The sequence below is a fragment of the Rhamphochromis longiceps genome, linkage group LG15, assembly GCF_057381845.1.
Source record: "Rhamphochromis longiceps isolate RC_006_pf linkage group LG15, R_longiceps_female_GT1.1, whole genome shotgun sequence".
Classification (NCBI taxonomy): domain Eukaryota; kingdom Metazoa; phylum Chordata; class Actinopteri; order Cichliformes; family Cichlidae; genus Rhamphochromis; species Rhamphochromis longiceps.
The window spans coordinates 9,899,201-9,919,634 of NC_140571.1; the positions used below are offsets into that span (position 1 = coordinate 9,899,201).

Consider the following 20,434-nt stretch of genomic DNA (forward strand, 5'->3'; position numbering starts at 1 on the left):
TGTGTGTATGTATGTGTGTGTGAGTGTTACAGCCCCAGTCTCTGTGTCTGCGTGCGCTGGTGTGTGCAGGTGTATGACTGCTGCTTATGCTCCATCTGCTTCTGCCGCTGATGAGTAAAGCCATGAAATAGATCCAGCTGGAGATGTGCAGAGGAGCTTGAGGCCTCCTGGGAAATCATCCACACTTCCACCAGCACCATGTTGTCCACTTCCTTTGCACCCCAGAGAGCTATCAATAAGTGGGTAATTGAATTTTAAGCACAAACACTGCTGTCAAATGAGTGTTGCTGTGGTGGTGGTGGTGGTGTGTGTGTGTGTGTGTGTGTGTGTGCGTGTGTGTGCGTGTGTGTGTGTCTGATGAGGCATGTTTAGCTGTGTGAACATGGTGATGCTCTCTGCGGACTTTGCGCAGAGAGGATGAATGTTTAATCCATTAAATAACAATTACAGCCTGTAATGGTCCAGAGAGGCTGGTGGAAGAAGGGAGAGAGGAAACATAGCTGGACTGTTCACAAGCCTCTAAACAGCGTGCATCCATTAAATGCGATTATCGGCATACGCGTGCAGACAAAATGAAGATGTAAGACTAATAACATGTGCATAGATTCTCTGTAATGCTCTCAAGTTAATACATGTGTCTTGTTTTAACACTAAGGTGATTTCTGGGGTGTTTTATAACCTTAAGGGGATGCATAAATGCTCTGCACTTATATACACACGTGTAGATGACATTTAAGTATTTATCACTGTGTTTGATTTAGTGTATTTAATACAGGTAATGCTTGTGACCTTGTGATCTTTTAAATGGAAAAAAGGAACACTTCAAGTCTAAACATGCTACAGCTCACACCTTGGGAAGATATCTCCTCCTATAATCATTATGCAAGAGGGTATGTTAGGTTGGCCGGCTCTCTCTTGGAAATGAGATTTAAATCTCAATCAGTCTTTTCACCTGGATAAGTAACGGATAATGACATAATGAATGAAAGATACTCTATGATATAGCTTGTAGCACTTAAAATGCTAAATATTTATGATGTAAGAAAGGGAATTATTGTTTGTTCTTTCCTCCAAAGTGCCTCAAAGGTCCTCATTAAATGAAAGGATCTTAAAGTATGATTTGTCTTCTGCGCATCCTGAATTCAAATTAATTTAATGGTAAATGGAGAGAAATCAAACCACAAGTTGGCAGCTGTATTACAAAGTGCCAAAATAAATGATAATGATGCAAGCGCACCTATGGCTCTGCAGCCTTATAGCTTATTTAATTCAGTGACCTCTGAACTCACTTGTAAGCACACAATGTCTGAACTTGGATTCGGTTAATGGTGTTGCCAGTATTTTTATTTAATTATGGGAAACGTTCATAAGAAGAGGCATGTCACAGTAATAAAATAAATAAATGTAAAAATAAATGGGTGAACAGACGTTTGAGGAAATTACATTTCCACTCCAGCTGTAAAGGAAATATGTGGTCTGCATAATAAAATAATATTCTAGTGGCTTTGAAATAGCAACTATGTTAATTAATGGTCATTCATGCGAATCAGGAGGCTAAAAGGAGACGGTGGAGAAGATGACCCAAAAGTGTGACTATTTTATTGATTTAATTGTTAGAAAGACTAAAAACATCTACACTTGATATGAAGAAAAGGTATCTTATTGCCAACATCAGTGCGAATACTGACTTACATGTTTTGTGAACTTGGCAATATAGTTTGTGTTTAAATAGCTGAGTGCTCATGAGATAGTGTTTTATAGTATTTATGTTTGTGAATCTGTCAGTGTGCTGCAAATAAGGAAATCGGATCATTTTGCATATATGTGTTTGGCACATATAAACTGACATTAAAGACAAAAAGGTATACGGGTAAGATTTGCCTGATCACACTAACACACTGACCTTTACCCTGACCAGACAAACACCGCTCACACTCCCAGCTCGATGAACGCGGTTTGTCAGTGCGATCGTTAAGTTGCACTCGTGATCCAAAATGAGTTTGCTAGCTGTGGATTTCTCATGCTGCTCACACAATGGCCTGTATACGGGAGCTGCCTGGTGGCATTGCTTAATTAGGCGAACAGTTGATTCATTTGCACTAATTGACAGCTAATTAAAGGAGTGAGGGCACATCAAGCTGATGTCCCTCTGAGCTGGGCCTTGACTGCGGATGATCATAGGGAGAACATATTATGGAATATTGAATCTTCTGAGAACCAGCTGCCATTAGAAGAGGTCTCAAACATATGGACCAGTCTGTGAGGCTGTGAGTGTTTAAACAGGCTCATCCTACAGTGTTGAAATGCAGCCTGTAGAGCCCAGCTGCTTATGAGCCAAGGCTTCATTGATTGCTAGAAAAAAAGAGAGCGAATAGGACCTAGAATTGGTGTAAAATGCTGTATAATCAACAAACAGGAAAGATTTACAAGCAAGTACCCTCAGAAATGTAAAAATGACACCTTCTGCCCACCAACATAACAAACTGAGCTCTGGAAACAGAAAAAAATGTTTTACCAAAATCTACATTAGATTTAAAATGTAAAGTTTACAATTCTTATACAACAATGGATAAAAGACCACTGATGGACATGTAAAGAAGAGTGGTCCATAATTTCTCCACAATGATATGACAGACTGATAAAGTCACAGAGAAAACAAACACTCATGTTATTACTGCTAAATGTGGTTCTATAGAATTTCACACACTGCTTTTGTTAAATAAATAATGATGAGGTGTATTTAAATCATTACAAGGCCGGGTAAAGACCAGGTGAGATTTTATACATCCTGATATGCAAAATCTTAACAATGGCAGAGAGCATACTATCTTTTTACAATTAGCTATCATTAGGTTTTTCTGCTATAAAGTGTTGTCACTGGTACTAGAGGAGCTTGACTGTAATGTTTGATACTGTATTTACACTGTGTGGTCATGTAAAAACAGAAGATAAATATTAGAAGAGTGGATCCTCCCATCAGCAACCTTTACAGCTCTTTTAACTCCAATTACAGACGAGATCAGCAGAAATTTGGATACTTCATAATAAGACTCTAACTTGAAACATATTGGAATACTATACTATTTGTCATGGGCTGTACTGGCAAGAGTTTTATTTGTTCTTTTCTATGTTTCAATTTTTTAAATGTCTGCAAGTGTTGAATTTCTTGCACTTTACTCACAAGATTTAAAATAATCCTTGATATTTATCAGAATGGTAAAAATGTAACTCTATCTGGGATTTTCATTATTTTCAGCATCTATGTTACTGCTAAAATGAAATGAATGTCTGTCTGGAGTTCCCTGAGAGACGTTTGCAGGCTCTCCTTGGGCCAGGCACCACACTCTCCACAGGAAACCAGGAATAGGCTGTCTTCATGTCTGCTGGTGCTGCCCATGTGAATCACAAAAAGACAATTAGGGGCTTATTAGGGTCTTGGGGCGATGCAGCTCACGGGGCGTCCGCTTGCCGGTTTGCCCCCAGTTTTGAGCCACTGCCATAGCTGAAAACAGTCAGGGGCATTGTCTCACCTAATTACACTAAATGGGCCCCTTTTTGTGCTGCTGCTGCTGCTGCCATGCCTGTCTAGTTCCCTTCACCTGCCTAACTGCTAGTCCCTGTCTACTGTGGACATGTGCTAATTAGACAAGAAATGGGCCCAAGTAATTATGTCAATTCTTGTTAGGAGCAGCCACAATGTGTAATGTTATTTTGTCAAGAAACTTTTGGCGTTGGGGGGGGGGGGGGGGGGGGGGGTGTCTCTCCCACGTTTCTCATAGTGTTTTCCTCATTACGCCAATAACACATCTGCACATGCAACAGGGGAATGCGGCACACTCGGCAAGTCCCCGACAAACTTCAGAGCGTAAATAGATGCACTCATTCAGAAATGGAGACTATAGAATGGCAATGGCATAAAGTTATTGCCCTAATTAATGCTTTGTGCCCACAGAGCAAACTGTTGATGCACTGGTGCCACATTGTTAGGACTGTGAGAGCTTTTTTGTCTTCTTTGCTCTAATGGGATGTTTTGATCAACGGCTGTTTGGTGACCCAGCTCCTCTTCTTAAATGCCAAGCTCTGGGAAATGGCAATTAGCTAGATTAGTAGAGCCATTTCGGGAGTCTCAAACATAGACAAAGATCAGACAGGGGCAGATGAAACTCTAACATGACAAAACAAACCATGCCTGATATTTATATATATAAATTACAGTAAATTTTTGCATGTCACCCAACAACATTCAGTCCTGACTTTTATTTATAACCAAATCATTACTTGTCATTGTACATGGATATTTTCACAGATTTAATTAGTGTCTGCAAAATTATCTCAGTAGAATTACAGCATATTATTGCTTTAGTCCTTTCAGGGATCAGAGATACAGAAATAGAAAACAAACTACATTTGAAGGGATTACAAGTAACAGTGTGCAGTCAACTAAACTGTCAAGTAAACTGAGACACTTTTTAGTTAGTCAATTGGGACACTGAGGAAAACCCTTTGTGTAACATTAAACTATGTTCATGCAGTTTCTTTTTGATAATTTTGTGTTGTATTGATATAATAAAATGTATTTATTCTGGCCCTAAAGTTTTATCAAACATCAGTTGTTGCACATTTTTTGAGATACGAAGGGTTCAAATAAAATGGGATATTAAACTACAAAGAGTAAAAAAAAACATTTCAGTACTATAATTTGAGAACATAATGTAATAAAACATTTGCATAGCATTAAATTATTAGAACAGTAGTATATGCCACTCTGTTGCTAGAAAGCAGACATTTGTCTGTGTCAGTGTCTCCCTGTACTCAACTAAAGTTTCTCTCATCTTCTACCTTCTCTTTCTTTTCTTTTTTCTTTTCTTTTCTTTTCAGCATGCTGTCTGGATGATAACAACTATAAAATCTATCACTCAAAATGCCTCATTTATTCTCTCCTTTTTCAGCGAGTGTCAGCTAAATAGCAGTCTGTGTGCTACATGTTAATATGAAAAAATAACAATTTATCCATTTATCAGTGCTGGAAAACAGCTTCCATGCGTTAGTGAGTGTTTTTTGCATGTTTGTGAACATTTACATAGAGGTATAAAGATATCACAAAACAGATTTTGACTCATTATTTAGGAATGTTCTTTTTTTAATTGGCTTATCAACCTTGTTAATGACAGTAAGATTAGGCCTGCCATGCAGTTTGTTTCACATTTTGTAATTAAATTGGTGAGAATGCCAGTATTTTAACCCAGATTGTGGCACATAAGGTGGGAAACATCTTTTTTTTTAATTCTTTTAAAAAATTTGATATTATTGTAACACAACTAAAATTATTTAAAATAACAGAACAAATTAATATCAGAGAAGAAGACAAAATAATAATAATAATAATAATAATAATAATTTTTTATTTTTTTGGACCAAACAACGTCAAAAAATAATAATAATTTCGTCATAACACTTAATCTGCTTGCAGGTTTATTCCAAACTACTTTTAAGTTTTTTTTCCATGTGTCTTATTTCTCTTTTTGAATCAATTAGAGATGTACTGTAATGATACAACAAATGTCTGTCTATCTGCTGTGTGTGTGTGTGTGTGTGTGTGTGTGTGTGTGTGTGTGTGTGTGTGTGTGTGTGTGTGTGTGTGTGTGTGTGTGTGTGTGTGAGAAAGAGAGAGAGAGAAACCTTATTACCATGGCTATTTGGTATGGCATTGATCTCTTTATTCACTCTAATAAATTGTCCCTGAAGTCCCTGAAGGTAATCTCATTTTCACTGTTCTCTTCTCTCCCAACTTTTTTAAGATATTTGGGTCATTTTAAAAATTTTAAACATTGTGCCTCAAACTAAATAAAAATGTGATGTAGTGCAGAGTCCTGATATCATCAGGCTTTTCTCTTAGGTTGCAGGGTGACGCGCAGCGTTAAAACCTGACGCTCTGGGCGACGACAGTGAGCCAATAATCGGCTTGATCGGGTTGATGCCACATCTCGAGATCACATTACCCATTACCAACCAACCAACAATAACCGACAGCAAACCTGGGGTTGACTGCCTGACGCTCTGGTGCCAAACAGTCCCACAGGAACCACCTATTTATTTATTTATTCATCACCACATGTCCCATTGACAATACCGCATCTCCGCAACGCGTCCACTCATCTCCATAAACTCTCCTCTGCGTAATTGTCCGCCCAGATGTCCGAAAGTGTGCCTCAAATTATCTCCGAACTATTGAAACCCGGCAATAATTGATTAATAGCTGATTAGAGCAGATTAGGTTCGAGGAGGGAAAAGAGGGGGAAACGGGACTATTTTCATTCCATTTCACAACTCACTGGCTTTGGATTTGATCTGAGGTTTATTCTATGACAAATGAAGGGAAGCTGCAGAAGATTTCCCCTGACATCCTGAAGACCTCTTCCGTTTGCTCTCACTTTTGAAATCGGATTAACCCACTGAAACACTGCGCAACCTTTCAGCCGCGGGTTTGTGATATCAGACCTCAAGCTAAAAAAAAAAAAAAAAGACACTTGGGTGGGTGTTGTTGGGAAACAATCTGTTGCTGTATTGTGCGCTGCCGTTTGGTCCGCTGTTTGTCTCGTTTATAATTGCCATCCGGGTGTGTCCTAAATACCCCCGAACTGGGACAGTGTATTCTTTATCATGTGGCTCTCCACAGAAGAAAAAAAGGGGAGGGGAGGGGAGGCTTAATAACCTATCAACAGATGCGCAGACCGCTACCAAAGACAAAACGTTTAGTGCGCAACCCTAATTAGAATATGCAAATCACCGTGTGAGTTATGTGGGACGCTTGGAGCTGCTAACGGATCAATCAGAGAAGGAGATGAATTAATTGATTAATTGATAGGAGGTGTTGACCAGATGTGAGTGTATGAGCCCTTCCTTAAATTTGACCTATGAAAGATTTCCTTTTTTCCTTCCTTTTGTTCTTTATATCAAAGAGAATTGGTCCCTCTATTTATTATTGGCATAATTCATGAGAAAGCATGGCTGTTATTAAGATGAATTTGCACGTCAGAACAACTATTTCATAGCATGATTATTTCGCGTCTTTAACGGACGAATTAACTAATTATGGCCTCCTTTGTGAAATGTAGTGTTTATCGATTAATACAGCTTTTAGGGCCTTCATAATACCCTTATTGTTCTAAGAAAACAAACACAAATATCGGGCTTATTAAAGAGGGTAGAAGCACAATTTTATCCAGGTTTAAGTTACATTAAATTATATTCATATATATTCTTGTTTTCTTTGTTTGTTATTTAGTTATTTTGCCAGTAATTTTCAATACTGACATCGTTTGATGCTGATTTCCTGGACTTGATGGGTTAATCCGGCTGTTTAAACTCAATCAGTCGGATCAGATGATCACACATAGAAATGCCAAGAGCTGCAGTGAAAGTAAGCCTTATTCTCGATGTAAGACAGGGGAAAAGAGTATACGCTGTCATTTCAAACCCAAAGTTTTTCCGATGAGGGTCTATAAAGCAGCTCCTTAAACTGTAGTAGTGATTGATCATCACCAGGCTAGTAGCTGTTTTACAGAAAATCCATGAAAATATATTCCGTATGTGCGATAATAAAGCTCCGGAGCAACCACAAACTTAGTATGCAGTCTCTCCTCTCTTGTGATTGGCTGCCGCCTGTTGAATAAAAAGAGCAGTGGAGATAAAGAGAGAGAGTCACATTGCGGACTGCACCGGGGACTCTAGCTTTTTTTCTTTCTTTTCTTTTTTTTGGAGGGAGCGGAACAAAAAGTGGGATCATGACGGGGGAGGAGGGAGCAGTGCATTCAGACTCAGAGAATAAACAGAAATCAGCTTCACAGACTTGCGTGAGCCACGGGGGAGCCCACCAACAGCCGCCTGCAACCTGGAAGATGGCCCCCACTGCGCAGCGGCGCACCGGCTTTGGGATCCAGGAGCTGCTCGGCCTAAACATAGAGCCGCCGGCGGCACCGAGGCGACCGCTGGAAGCTCTGCCGCACAGGGCGCACATTCTGGCCGCCAGGTCAGCCCTGGGACATGGAGGCCTCGGGGTCGGCGTAAGCTTATTGCGACCAGAGAGCATACACTCGTTTTACAGCCAGCCTGCTTTTCTGGAGGTGCTGTCAGAGGCGCAAAATGTGCACCTGCAGCCGCTGCACAGGACAACGCGCGTGGACTCTGAAATGGACGCGCAGCACTCCACCAGCTCCGGTGAGACTTCATGTCGCTGAAGCACGAGGATAGTTTCAGTCAGTCGGAGTGTTTGTAATATTTAAGTTTATGTGAAGATTAAAATGTCATGTCAAATCCCCGAACCAACGTGAGGCAACAGGGAAAAAATGTCTCACTAAAAGCAAATGAGAAAAAGAAGAAACGAGAAGTTGTGTTGAAAATGCGCAAGTTAGGGTCGAACGGAAAAGGCCTTTGTATTTATATTTATTAAATTATTAAATTATTCATAAAATAGTTTTTTTTTAACATGGCTGTGGTTTTTTTTTTTATTCCAGGTGTGATGTGACACATTTTCAATTTTCCATTATAATATCTGTGTTGTTTTTATATTTATTTATCATTTGTCATCAAAGAAGATGAATATGATAATTTAAATAAATAATCGGCTCCAGTTTGTTATTCTAATTATTATTAGTAGTAGTAGCAGTAGTAGTAGTATTGTTATCAGTAATAATATTTTTTAACCTTTAACCTTTAAAATCATCCACAGATTCTGATGATATGAGCTCCTCCGGCGATCAGAAATTCTCCAAATCCTCTATGGGTCAGAGCAAGAAACGAAAGAAAAGACGACACAGGTAAAAACAAAACAAACAAACAAAAAAAAAAAACCCGAAAGAAATATTAGGTCGTTATTTGTCGGTTTGGCCTTCAAGACACAGTGACTGTCATATATGATCGGTGAAGCTCACGTGAGCTTACGGTGTTTTATTTAATGCCGTATTTGGCGTAAGAATAAGGAGATTTTTCTGATTTCCTTCTGGATTTTCTTTTTGACTTTTCTTTTTAACGTGTTCTTGTTGCTTTTTTCTTTATAAAAATATGAAGGATATATATTTTTATTTTCGTTTTGTTTTTTTCTGTATTTGTATTTATTCACAAGACACAAGATATATTCATATTTATAGGTGATTAAATCTGAAGTCACCATTTTCTGCTTTAAGTGGTGCCTACATTAAAAATGTAACTAAGCTGATATCAACTAAAAATAATAAAATACTTTATTATGATATTTTTTCATAAAAAGATATTTCCTGAAAAATAAAAACCAGGTGAAATGAATGAACAGGCACAAGAAAAGCCATCATCACTGATAACTAATCAGACTGAAAGCATGATTGATTTTAAAAAGACTAAAAAGGCATCCAATCGTTTTTGGTCTTTTATTTTTCCTGCAGAACAATTTTCACATCCTATCAGCTGGAGGAGCTGGAGAAAGCTTTTAATGAGGCTCACTATCCAGACGTCTATGCCAGAGAAATGCTCTCCATGAAGACTGAGCTACCAGAAGACAGAATACAGGTGGGATCATGTCTCTGCATGAAAGCAGAAATCCACAATCTGATATCTTATATTTTCCACATGAAGATGTTTTCATCAGCTAACATCTTGATGTCTTTGACATCAAAATGTGGGCAGGTGATTCAGCTATTTGGTGCAATATGAACACTACCTCAGAGGTGACATCTTCTGTCACTATAGCAGACAGATAGAGCCAGCAGTCACCTGCTCCATCATCATCTTCACAAGGTCTTCACATTAGCAGGCACTTCACCTTCACACTGTAATTAGTTAATAGAGGAGAACTTATCACGTCTCTTCCTGGGAGAGGCAGGCCGCAGCCCTGAAATGAAATGATAACTACATAGAAATTAATTAGCAGAGGTCAGCGGCTGAGCAGGGGCCAGTGCCCGGCTGCTACGAGCATTTTAATTTCCCGTGATATTTGAGCGCCTGTCTCCCATCGACCAGGCCTGGAAATTAACTTATTTTTCAATCAGCCTCTTTGCCCCCCTCGGGTCACCTCGCAGGAAGCAAAGACACACACGCTGTCATGCACACTCACACTGCTGCTGTCAAAAAGCATGATTGCTCATCTGGGGCCCATCTTTTTATGAGATGGAGGTTATCGTCACATCTACCTGAATAGCTTTCCAGACCCAGCTTTCATCGTTTTTAATTCCAGGTCTGCAAAACGCATGCACGCACACACACACGCATGCTCATGTCCACACACACACTGGCACACGCACTCCACACACCATTTCTTACAATCTCATCCTGCATCCACGGCCATTTTAGGATGCTCATTTTTCCCCCCTGTTTTCCTCATCCATATTCACAAGCAGGCTGAGATGATTACACGGTCTGGCCTGGTGGAAATCAATTTAGGCACCTGAAACAGAAACACACACACACACAGGATAAGCATGCACGGGCTCAACACATTTGTACTGAAAATTAAAGTCCAGTTTGTGTGTTCAGACTCATACTGTGCAACACGTGCATGTGCAAAAGAAAACATTTTTAAGAAGATGTTTTTTAAGCCTCATTCCAATCTACCAGTCATATCCCAGTGCAACAAATAAAATATTACTGCACTCTGACGTGAATTGTATTATAAGGAGTTCAAAAAGCTGCAAAACGTTGAAATTAAAGGAAAATGACTCTTTAAATTTTTTTCAGAGCTTCAGAATTTTCCATTGTGCAACAATATTTGTCATTTCTGCAGAATGTCTCCAAATGTGTTTCCATATCACACACATGTTAATTGCATGCTAGACAATATTTTCCACTTCTGATATCACATGTTCTGCTCCCACATGCATAAACAGCCTTTATAACAGGGGTGCCAAACATAAGGGCCAGGGGCTAGAATCAGCCCGCCAAAGAAATATGTGAAGGACATAAACTTTAGACTTTTAACTCTATTTTCATACGTTTTACAGCTTTTCCTACTGAAAAAGACCTCCTCTGAGACCATTCATACTATAACAACGTAAATAAGTAATAGATAAACCATGAAATGACAGAAAGGCCCTGTATTTTAACGTCTAGTCTAGAAATGTATGATGTGCACAGTTGTTATATCTGACAGTCACTAGTCAATCTCCTGATTAGTTTAGCAGAGGCTAGCTAAGAAAACTGGTTTCAAGAGCTAACATAGACACACATATTCCAGCTGTTCAGCCAGAGTCACTTTAGGTCCTTGTTCGTCAGGACACATGAGCGTGAAATTTCTTACAGGGCAGCTGTGGCTACAACTGTAGCTTGCCTCCACCAGTGTGTGAATGTGATAGTGAATGAATAGTGGCACTGTAAAGGGCTTTGGGTGCCTTGAAAAGTGCTATATAAATCCAATCCATTATTATTAAAAACCAGAATAAAAATCCATCAAACATTTCCATTGAATAAATAGAGAAAAGTCTGTGTGATAAGCTAACAGAATTTTTTGTAATTTTACATTTAAAAAAATTCTCAGGGATTACATAAAACATCCTCACCACTTAAAATTATCTGTCCAGGTGTGGTTTCAAAACCGTCGGGCCAAATGGAGAAAAAGGGAGAAGTGCTGGGGGCGCAGCAGTGTGATGGCAGAGTACGGCCTGTATGGAGCCATGGTCCGCCATTCCATCCCGCTGCCCGAGTCCATCCTCAAGTCAGCCAAGGAGGGCAGCACAGACTCTTACGCGCCGTGGTTACTGGGTGAGTCCCATGGGTACTACATGTCAATCGCCTCCCTCACAACTCTTATTAATTATGAATCATCCTCCATCATTTGATATGCATTTAAAAAAATACACATCAGAAGCACATTTTGCAGAAATCTGCTAACACTCTCCTTTCTTTGACTGATAAATCAAATGCTAAACAATTAAAACAATCTTCTTTTATTTTGGTTGAATCCGCCTTTAAGTTATCTGTCCAAAAAAAGTCTCTTGATGCAAAAAGAAAAAAAACCCTATATATTTGTGGACTGTGTTTGAGATTGAGTTGTGTCCTACGAGGACGGGGGTTAGCTTGCCTGAAATCAGGAGCCAATAAAAGCCTCAGCATCTCATTAAAAAGGTAGAAGTCAATACAGTGATAATCCTACTTCATCAGGGCAGATTAGACCAGATCTCCTCTCTCACCTCATGTCAATTGATTAGTTTAAATCAGTTACGTAACTCTAATTGAATAATAGGTTCTATTTGCCAATCTATCCCCTATGTATGGATCATTCCTTAACGCTCCTTTTTTTTTACTTCACTGTCAAACATCTCAGTACGTTCGTTAAACTCACAGAAATAATCACAACAGGAAAGCTCTTTCATCTGTGACTTCTCCGTTCTCTTCTTTAAAAAAAATACTGTTTTCCTGTCCAGGTATGCACAAGAAGTCTCTTGAAAATATCCACACGTCTCCAGGAAAAGCCCAGAGCCTGACACCGCCACCAGCTTCACCGGCACAAGAGAAATTGGTGGATAAAGTGATAGAGGAGGATAAGCCGAAGCAGAATAAAGACACCGGTTCACCGATTTCTAAAGAGGAACTGAGGGAGAACAGTATTGCTGCGCTGCGAGCGAAGGCGCTGGAGCACAGCGCTAAGATGCTCGGGACAGTTTCTGACAGAACAAACATTCACGTACCTCGTAAAGAGGAGGCTGAGGAGGAGTTGACGGAGAAGGAAACGGCGAAAGTGAGGAGAAACTGAAAGAGGCTACGGGATGCGCTCTGCAGAGTGGCAGTTCTAATGTTCAGAGGCGGCAGTCTTATTGTGTTGGTTAAACTGAATCTTGATGCACGCGGAGTCACTTTGTGTTATCATACGTTCCCTTAGGTTTATGTCTGAAGTCAAGTCTTTAGCTCTGCTGACTGATTGAGCTTCAATAACTCAAATGTTGTAATGTTTGTACAGCTAACCAAAAATGCACAACACATTTGTGCATGTCTTCTCCTGCAGCTGATGAGGAAGGGAAGGGAGGAGCACAGAAATGTTTTCTTTTGAGTTCATAATGCCAGGTGGCAAATTAAAAGGAAAAACCTGACTTCCCCACATCTACAGTTAGAGGATCGAGTGGCTTTGATGTTGTTATTGTGCTGTTGTGACATGGTTTGGATTCACTTGACCCCTTTGGATGGAAACCTTGTTGGAAATCGATGCAAAGTTGATCTGAGCGATCGCTTTCATGCTACGATGAAACGTTTCTGTCCTACTGGATGACACCGCCTCTGTCCACACAGGACACGAGGGATCGTGATTAATTATTCAAAAGTAAGATCATGTGAATTGTGTATAGCCGTAAAGCAGTGGCAGGTTTCGTTTTGTCTAAACCAAATGAGGGAATATATTTTTGAAGAATGCTCTTTGATCACTGCAGTGGAGCTCAATCAATCCTACGGCACGCTGAACTTGCTCTGGCAGCACATTACCATATAAAAAAACTTTGTGTTGCTTTTTTTAAATGTAGTGTGTCATTCTTCTGTCATACAGCTTGGCAGCTTTTCATGTAAGCAGAGCCTGGATTCAAGAGACTTTATATAACTTTGACCTCTGACTTTTCTGTGACCCCACATCTCGGCTCGGTAACTGACACAGGTATCACTAAAAACAGTCGATACCAAATCCTGTAAAAAGGTTTCCTCAGCTCTTAAATAAGTGGTGTAAATTTTGAACATGCCCCATAGGTAATATGGCGTTATGTATAGTTAACACCAAGTGTGTGTTTGTTTCTGTATAAATGTAATTGTAGTAATTAAATCTTATTGGTATTTAAATAATGTGCTTTTTGTTGCTTCGTGTGCAGAGTTTGAGAAAGGTACGTTTCACTGTGGAGATTTTATAATGCAATCAAAATAAAACCTAGGTGGTTGGAAGTAACATTAAAAAACTAAACAAAAAAACAATTGAAACTGAGAGGATGAAAGTCATAAGGCCAAAAGCAGTCGTACTGGGATCATATATAATGATAGAAAATGATCTTTAGCCTAAATTAAAATAATGCTGATGCTGAAAGGTGAGCAAATCCAAATCTTTTTAATATACTGTAGTTAACTATAAATCCAGGAATGACCGTCTGTCAAAGACATGTCCTTTAACCTGCTGCATCACTAAGTTCTGCATCTACACTCAAAAAAATGAAACGTTGACTTTAATTAAAATTATTTTGTCAACAGGTTCCACGAAATTGAATTATGTTAGTTTAAAGCAAAAATCTTTAGTTCATCTAATTTAAAAAAAACTACTTAAGATTAACAAGACATATTTAAGACTAACTAAATCAAGTTATGTTGTATGAACATAGATGATATATTTTCAGGTTAGATAGTTTAGATTAGTTACTTCAACACATTTCTTATTTGTGGCAGTAAAATGTTAAATTTAAGTTAGATTAATTCAAATATTATATTTTCAGCCACCTTGTGCTTTATTAATTAGTTTTACATAAATCTATTTTGTCAACAGGTTCCACACAAATGAATTAAGTACATCCAACTTATTTTTTAAAATTTATTTTATTGCCAACACATTCAGTGAGCATTTGTGTAAACCCAGTCCAAAATAAAACACAACAGCTCATTAGGGTTAGTAATTAACAGTATGTAGACAGATGCAACATCAAGACTTTAAATTAAATGTCTGTATCTACCAGAAATAGAAGGAAAAAAAAAAAAAACGCATTGAAGATCACATAACACATTGATAAGATGACACTTGAGTCATGCACATGTGATGCTAGTAAGGTCTGTGAGTGTTTTTTTTCTTTTAGTGTCTAAAATGGATAGCAAAGTTGCTATTTGCAATGATTGCTTAGGGTCAGTCCAGTAACACAATGCCAATGAAGTGCTTTCCTTTAACTATGCAAAGTGAAGTGTCCACCTCAACAGCCACAATTTAAAAAAAAAAAATTATGTAACAACAACAACAACAACAACAATAATAATAATAATAATAATAATAATAATAATAATAATAATAATAAATAGTCCACTGATATTAGCAATCAAAGAAAATTACATCACCATCCCAAATAAAACTTTAACAAAACATGCCAACATTATGGTCTAACAATAAAACAGCTTGTCAGCGTTCAGTTTTTTTGCAACAGCACAGCAGTAACCATTTAACACTTGCCACTGTCAACATTTATTTTACCAGTGTTTGGGCAAAAAACTTCAGATGTAAACATTTTAACATGGAAACAATTGTTCGTCTTTAAAAGTCCACAAAATATACATTCATCCTGCATTCCCAACTTGGATGATCTGATATCCTCGTGTTGGTGTTGTTCCCAGACCATCATGAAAATGTTGTTCCAGGTTCAACATTGCAAGTGACCAATCACATTGCTGTGACGTTATTCTATTCCAAGCCATTCGTGCATTTATGAAATTCCAATGTTGCAAGGACAATATCAATTCTGCTTACTGTTTATTAAAGGGTTAGGGTTAGGGTCAGTTGATCAGCGGACAGAGGCGGTTTCACGCAGCTTAAGTACAGTTTTTTGTTTTACGCCGGTTTTTCCCGAAGTCGCAAAAGTATGACGTCACAACATTCTGATTGGTCACTTGCAATGTTGATCCTGGAACAACATTTAGTATGATGATCTGGGAACAACACCAACACGGGGATATCAGATCAACCTCCTAACTTACCCTTATTTTTAGTATGTATTGCAATTACCTTTACAATGCACACAATGTAACACAAACTGAATATGAACATATTTCCACCTCATAACAATATGCCTTGAACGCTAATATACACACCACCCTTCAACATTTCTGGTGCAGTATCATCTCTCAATTAAATCCTTTAAATCTCAATACTTTTGATTGTCTCTTAGCTTTCAGTCTTGAGGTTAACTGAGATTCAGTGCATATATCCCACCCATTAAGAGTGCACATGCAGAGGCCAGGTCTTCCAGGTCATGCAGGACACACTAGATGGTTATACCCACATCGGCTGGAGGAGTGCTGGCATCAGCTCTTTCGATGGTAAAGATAGCAAGGGTAATTTGTTCCAGCTCCCTCTGAACAGCTGTAGCTTAGACACAAAAACATAGAAAAATGGCATCCAGTTTTAAAAAAAAGAAAGAAAAAGGGCCAAAGCTACCCTTTAATGACGTAAACACAATATTAGGAACATGCACCCCAGTGCGCCACTATTTCAGACTACAGATTCAACGATAAATATAAATAGTTTGGGTATACAAGAAGATTTCCCAAAACATTTAAACAGGTTCCATGCAAATTACAACAACAACAACATTACAACATGCAACAACATTAGTTATTCAAAATTTGGTTTAATACAGATAAAAAACTAAACTAAAATTACCAACCAATTATTCTTTGAAGAGGATGCTTGAGTCTTCATTCAGGTAAAAAGGTAGTGCCCTGAGGACACACTCCCTCCCCTTTTCAATGGTTTCCTTCTGTAGAGAGTGGCAGAGATACAGGAAGAGAAAACAGAAATACTTTAGGATGACTAGGGCTGCTCAATTAATCGAATTTTAATCACGATTACGATCTGGGCTTTCAACGATCATTAAAAATGACTGAGCCGATTATTAGCCCCTCCCTCATTTATCCGCGACACCTTAAAGGCCGGTCCGTGAAAATATTGTCGGGCATAAACCGTCCGTGGCGCAAAAAAGGTTGGAGACCGCTGATTAAGAGGACCCGAGGGAAGCTCGGAAAGCTAAGCAGAAGTTATTTGGAGAGTGACTGCCGTTGGTTGAAAAGAGAGTTTAAAAAAAAAAAAAACTTCAGTGGTGTTGCACACTATTTTATATTATTTTTTAAAGTCATTGTTAACCCTTTAAAGCCGGTCAGAGCAGCACGCTCCGTTTTGCGTAACTATTTTTAAATCCCTGTAGAACCTGAACCGTGTAAGCTAGCGCAATAATTTGTTTTGCATATGAAACCGGAGGAGTTGTACTTACATCTGATGCCATCAGCTTGTCCTCGGTCACGGTTTCGTTCCACATATAGCTTTGCAAAAATTGCATAAAAAGCGCTTGCAGGAACAAAAACATAATATTCCAGAAACACGCTTTGCCGTTCCTATCAGCTGTTCGTAACACTTCCCACAGTGAAATGATGCACATGCTGTTTTCTTTGCAAATTTGCATCATAGGATTGTTTTTTGTTTTTCCTGCAGTATATAAAAATTGCTGTATCTCCAAAATAAAACTATGAAGACATTCAAAATAAATTTCCTGTGGTGGGAAACTATTTTTTGCAACATTATTGTATTTAAAGTTTTGAGGGATAAACCTCTTAAACTTCTCCAAGTAGAAATATATGTAAACAAAACAAAAGCGATTTTCAATTTTTTTTTGTAGTTTATTGCACTTTTTTGCAATTTATGTAATTACTATGGACTTAATGCATACATATTATTAAAATATGGGCTATAACAGTTGTATTGATGTATAGCAACTTGAAATGCTCCCACAAATGGCACTACAGCATGTAAAAAAAATAAATAAAAATAATATAAGCTCTGGTGGACTTGGTTCTATAGTAGGTCTTAAAGGGTTAAATAAATATCGTCAAATAATCGTGATCTCAATTTCAGTGAAAATAATCGTGATTATCATTTTTGCCATAATCGAGCAGCCCTAAGGATGACAGAAACTCACATTATACGCAAAATGAATGACATAGCCACTGCACAGATAGACATGTACACAAGACCAACTAATCATCACATGGACATGAATAGTTAACCTGTTGGGCAGGGTTTCCACCACATTATATATGTCCATAATGGAGGTAAAGACAAACTAATACATCATCTTTTTTGCATTCAAAACATAACATAAAAACATTCACTTCTGGTTTAACCTAAATCAAGGGATCAGATTTTACATATGTTTAGGTAATTTAAATTTTCCAACGTTTTGAGTACCAAACTTTGTCTTGCTTAATATAAATGTAAGTGCACTGTGCAGCTACCATACACTAGCTGTTTAAATTTGAAAATGATCTTATTAGCCATAATATTTTGCTACCAACAGAATAACGCACCTGTGTGGCTGGGGCCAAAGTTTGTCTAATTTTCTTCCCTGCAACGCCTCCTTTTTTCTTGAAGACTTTTATGAGCTGGTCAGTGTATTGGTCAAGTTGTGTAAAAAGCCTTGGAACATGTGCAGCAGTAGTAATCCTCACATATTCTGCTTCCACCTGAAAATATGTCAACAAACACAACATACTGTACTGTAAATATACATACTATATGTACACATATACAAACTAAAACTAATGTAGAAAGACCTCATTAAAGCTATAATTTTAACACAAACATTTACACAAAATGCTAATGGAGCCATTACAGCTTTTATTGTTATTTATCAAGTTCCAAAAAATATTGATCACAGCTGATCTGAAAAGAATTTCATGCCTCAGGCCCTTGAACTGCAACCTTTACCATGGTTCAGATGTGGAGACGAAATAACAGGGGCATGGGATGGGTCACAAAAGAAAACTTAACTTATAAAACAGTTTTGTTTTTAAAAGTATAACAGTTCACATACCACATACAAGCTCAGCAGTACCACATACACCACATCAGTATAGGAGGGAGCAGGTAAAGGCAGGATCTGAGATTTATAAAGTAAAACAAGAAATTCATTACTTAATTTCAAGAAGCAAATTATTGTTTGAATTACAACTAAATAAAATACTACTCAGAAGAAAAGCAAGAGATTGACACTGCCATGTGCTAACTTTCTATAGAAGCAATTATCACCAGGTCTGTCGACCTCCATTGTCTGTCCACTCATATGTCTTGAATAATTTTATTAAAAAAATTAAGTGTGTACTTTCACAAACTGTAATTTATAACTACATTGATATGTATAACTCCGCTAGGAAACATGCTGTATTTACAGACCATTTTTACATAATACAGATTACTGATAGAGCAGAACAATGGTGTCACAGTGGCTTTCGCCCTTGACTTTTTGGATTTTAAATGTCACTTTATGCTATCCTTGCTATCCTATTCGATATTTCCGACTCTCGGATTACAGAAAAGGAATCCCAAGAAAGCAAATGGAAAAATAACCCCTTGAAAGAATAACCCCATGAACCCCTGTAGCTAATCCCTTAATAAAACAAAAAACAATAAAAATGTTTCTTACACAGTCCACAAAATAAGCATGTCCAGGACCCAGTAAAACTAATGTAAAACAAGCACACGCAAACGATATAACATGTCTTGTAAGACAAACGCAAAATATAACCATGCTGGACATATAGATACTACACAACATAGTCAAAGAAAAAAGTGGTCTTACCTCTCAAAGAAACAGCAGCTTGGCGCCAAAACAGCCTTTTTCAGTTAAATTTGAAGTCTTGCGCATGAGCAGGCACAAGCCGTGAAACCTTCTTGTTCTGCGCGGTTTCATTACAACTGTTTTTGCATTACTGCCACCTTGTGGATATACAAGGTATATCGATCCTCATTGACTTAACTTAAATGTTATGCGATCAAGTAACACATTAGTATTATGTACGTTGAATAATAGACACAATTACGTAGACTTGATTAGAAAAACATATGTTAACTTAACAAAAACATATATTTTAAGTAAAATGAAAATAAATAATTAATATACACTGAACAATCCACCTCATTCATTTTTTTGAGTGTAAAACACGCTTGGTTTAGCTCTGTAAGACAGCACTGAATAAAATCAGCAGGCAGGTCATTCGGCATCTGTTTCAGGCATATTTTGCAGGTTAATCAACCTCTGAAAAGCTGCTGGTACTTGAAAACTATAACCGTTAGGGCAGAGGTTAATGGGAATTTCACACTGACAGCAAGCGATTATGAAAACAGATGGATGGTTTCTTTATAACCTGTTGCAGAATGCACTAAGCGACACTCTGGAGCCTTTTAGCCTTCAATCTCTTTTAATGAGGTCTGTATGAGTTGCAGAACAGAGAAGAAAATAGAACTAAAATAAATACTATACGCCCCTACCCTTACCTAGGGCCACGAGCTGTGGGTAGTGACCGAAAGAACGAGATCGCGGGTACAAGCGGCGGAAATGAGCTTCCTCCAAAGGGTGGCTGGCCTATCCCGAGATAGGGTGAGAAGTTCAGCCATCCGGGAGGGGCTCAGAGTAGAGCCGTAGAGAGTGATGTGCTCCTCCACATCAAAAGGAGCCAGCTGAGGTGGTTCGGGCATCTGACAAGGATGCCACCTGGGCGCCACCTGGGTGAGGTGTTCCAGGCATGTCCCATCGGGAGGAGGCCCCGGGACAGACCCAGGACACGCTGGAGAGATTATATCTGTCGGCTGGCCTGGCCTTGGTGTTCCCCCAGATAAGCCAGAGGAGGTGGCTGGGGAGAGGGAGGTCTGGGCTTCTCTGCTTAGGCTGCTGCCCCCGGATAAAGCGGAAGAAGATGGATGGAT

General features: G+C 38.5%; 1 protein-coding gene and 1 long non-coding RNA gene across 3 annotated transcripts; one reads left to right on the top strand and one right to left on the bottom strand.

Annotated features, from left to right (window-relative positions):
* The first annotated feature begins 7,714 nt into the window (after positions 1-7,714).
* On the top strand, positions 7,715-13,762 carry LOC146652109 (visual system homeobox 2-like). The gene is made up of 5 exons (XM_085383055.1): positions 7,715-8,217; positions 8,729-8,816; positions 9,417-9,540; positions 11,544-11,724; positions 12,387-13,762. Exons 1-5 carry the CDS (start codon positions 7,785-7,787, stop codon positions 12,713-12,715), a joined length of 1,155 nt encoding a protein of 384 aa, XP_085239181.1. The 5' UTR covers positions 7,715-7,784; the 3' UTR covers positions 12,716-13,762.
* Positions 13,763-14,498: 736 nt separating this feature from the next.
* LOC146652110 (uncharacterized) lies at positions 14,499-19,657 on the bottom strand. 2 transcript variants are annotated; one of them, XR_014907650.1, is made up of 5 exons: positions 19,311-19,657; positions 18,546-18,611; positions 18,040-18,195; positions 16,347-16,439; positions 14,499-16,048 (listed from the first exon to the last, which is right to left on the bottom strand). It is a non-coding gene; the product is annotated as an uncharacterized LOC146652110 (long non-coding RNA). The 2 variants fall into 2 exon arrangements; XR_014907651.1 differs by lacking the exon at positions 19,311-19,657 and adding an exon at positions 19,155-19,297.
* Between the last annotated feature and the right edge of the window lie 777 nt (positions 19,658-20,434).

Coding starts and splice junctions, on each gene's coding strand:
- LOC146652109 (XM_085383055.1), top strand. CDS start 7,785: ATGACGGGGGAGGAGGGAGCAGTGCATTCAGACTCAGAGAATAAACAG. Junction 8,218..8,728: donor GCAGCACTCCACCAGCTCCG/GTGAGACTTCAT, acceptor AATCATCCACAG/ATTCTGATGATATGAGCTCC. Junction 8,817..9,416: donor CGAAAGAAAAGACGACACAG/GTAAAAACAAAA, acceptor TTTTTCCTGCAG/AACAATTTTCACATCCTATC.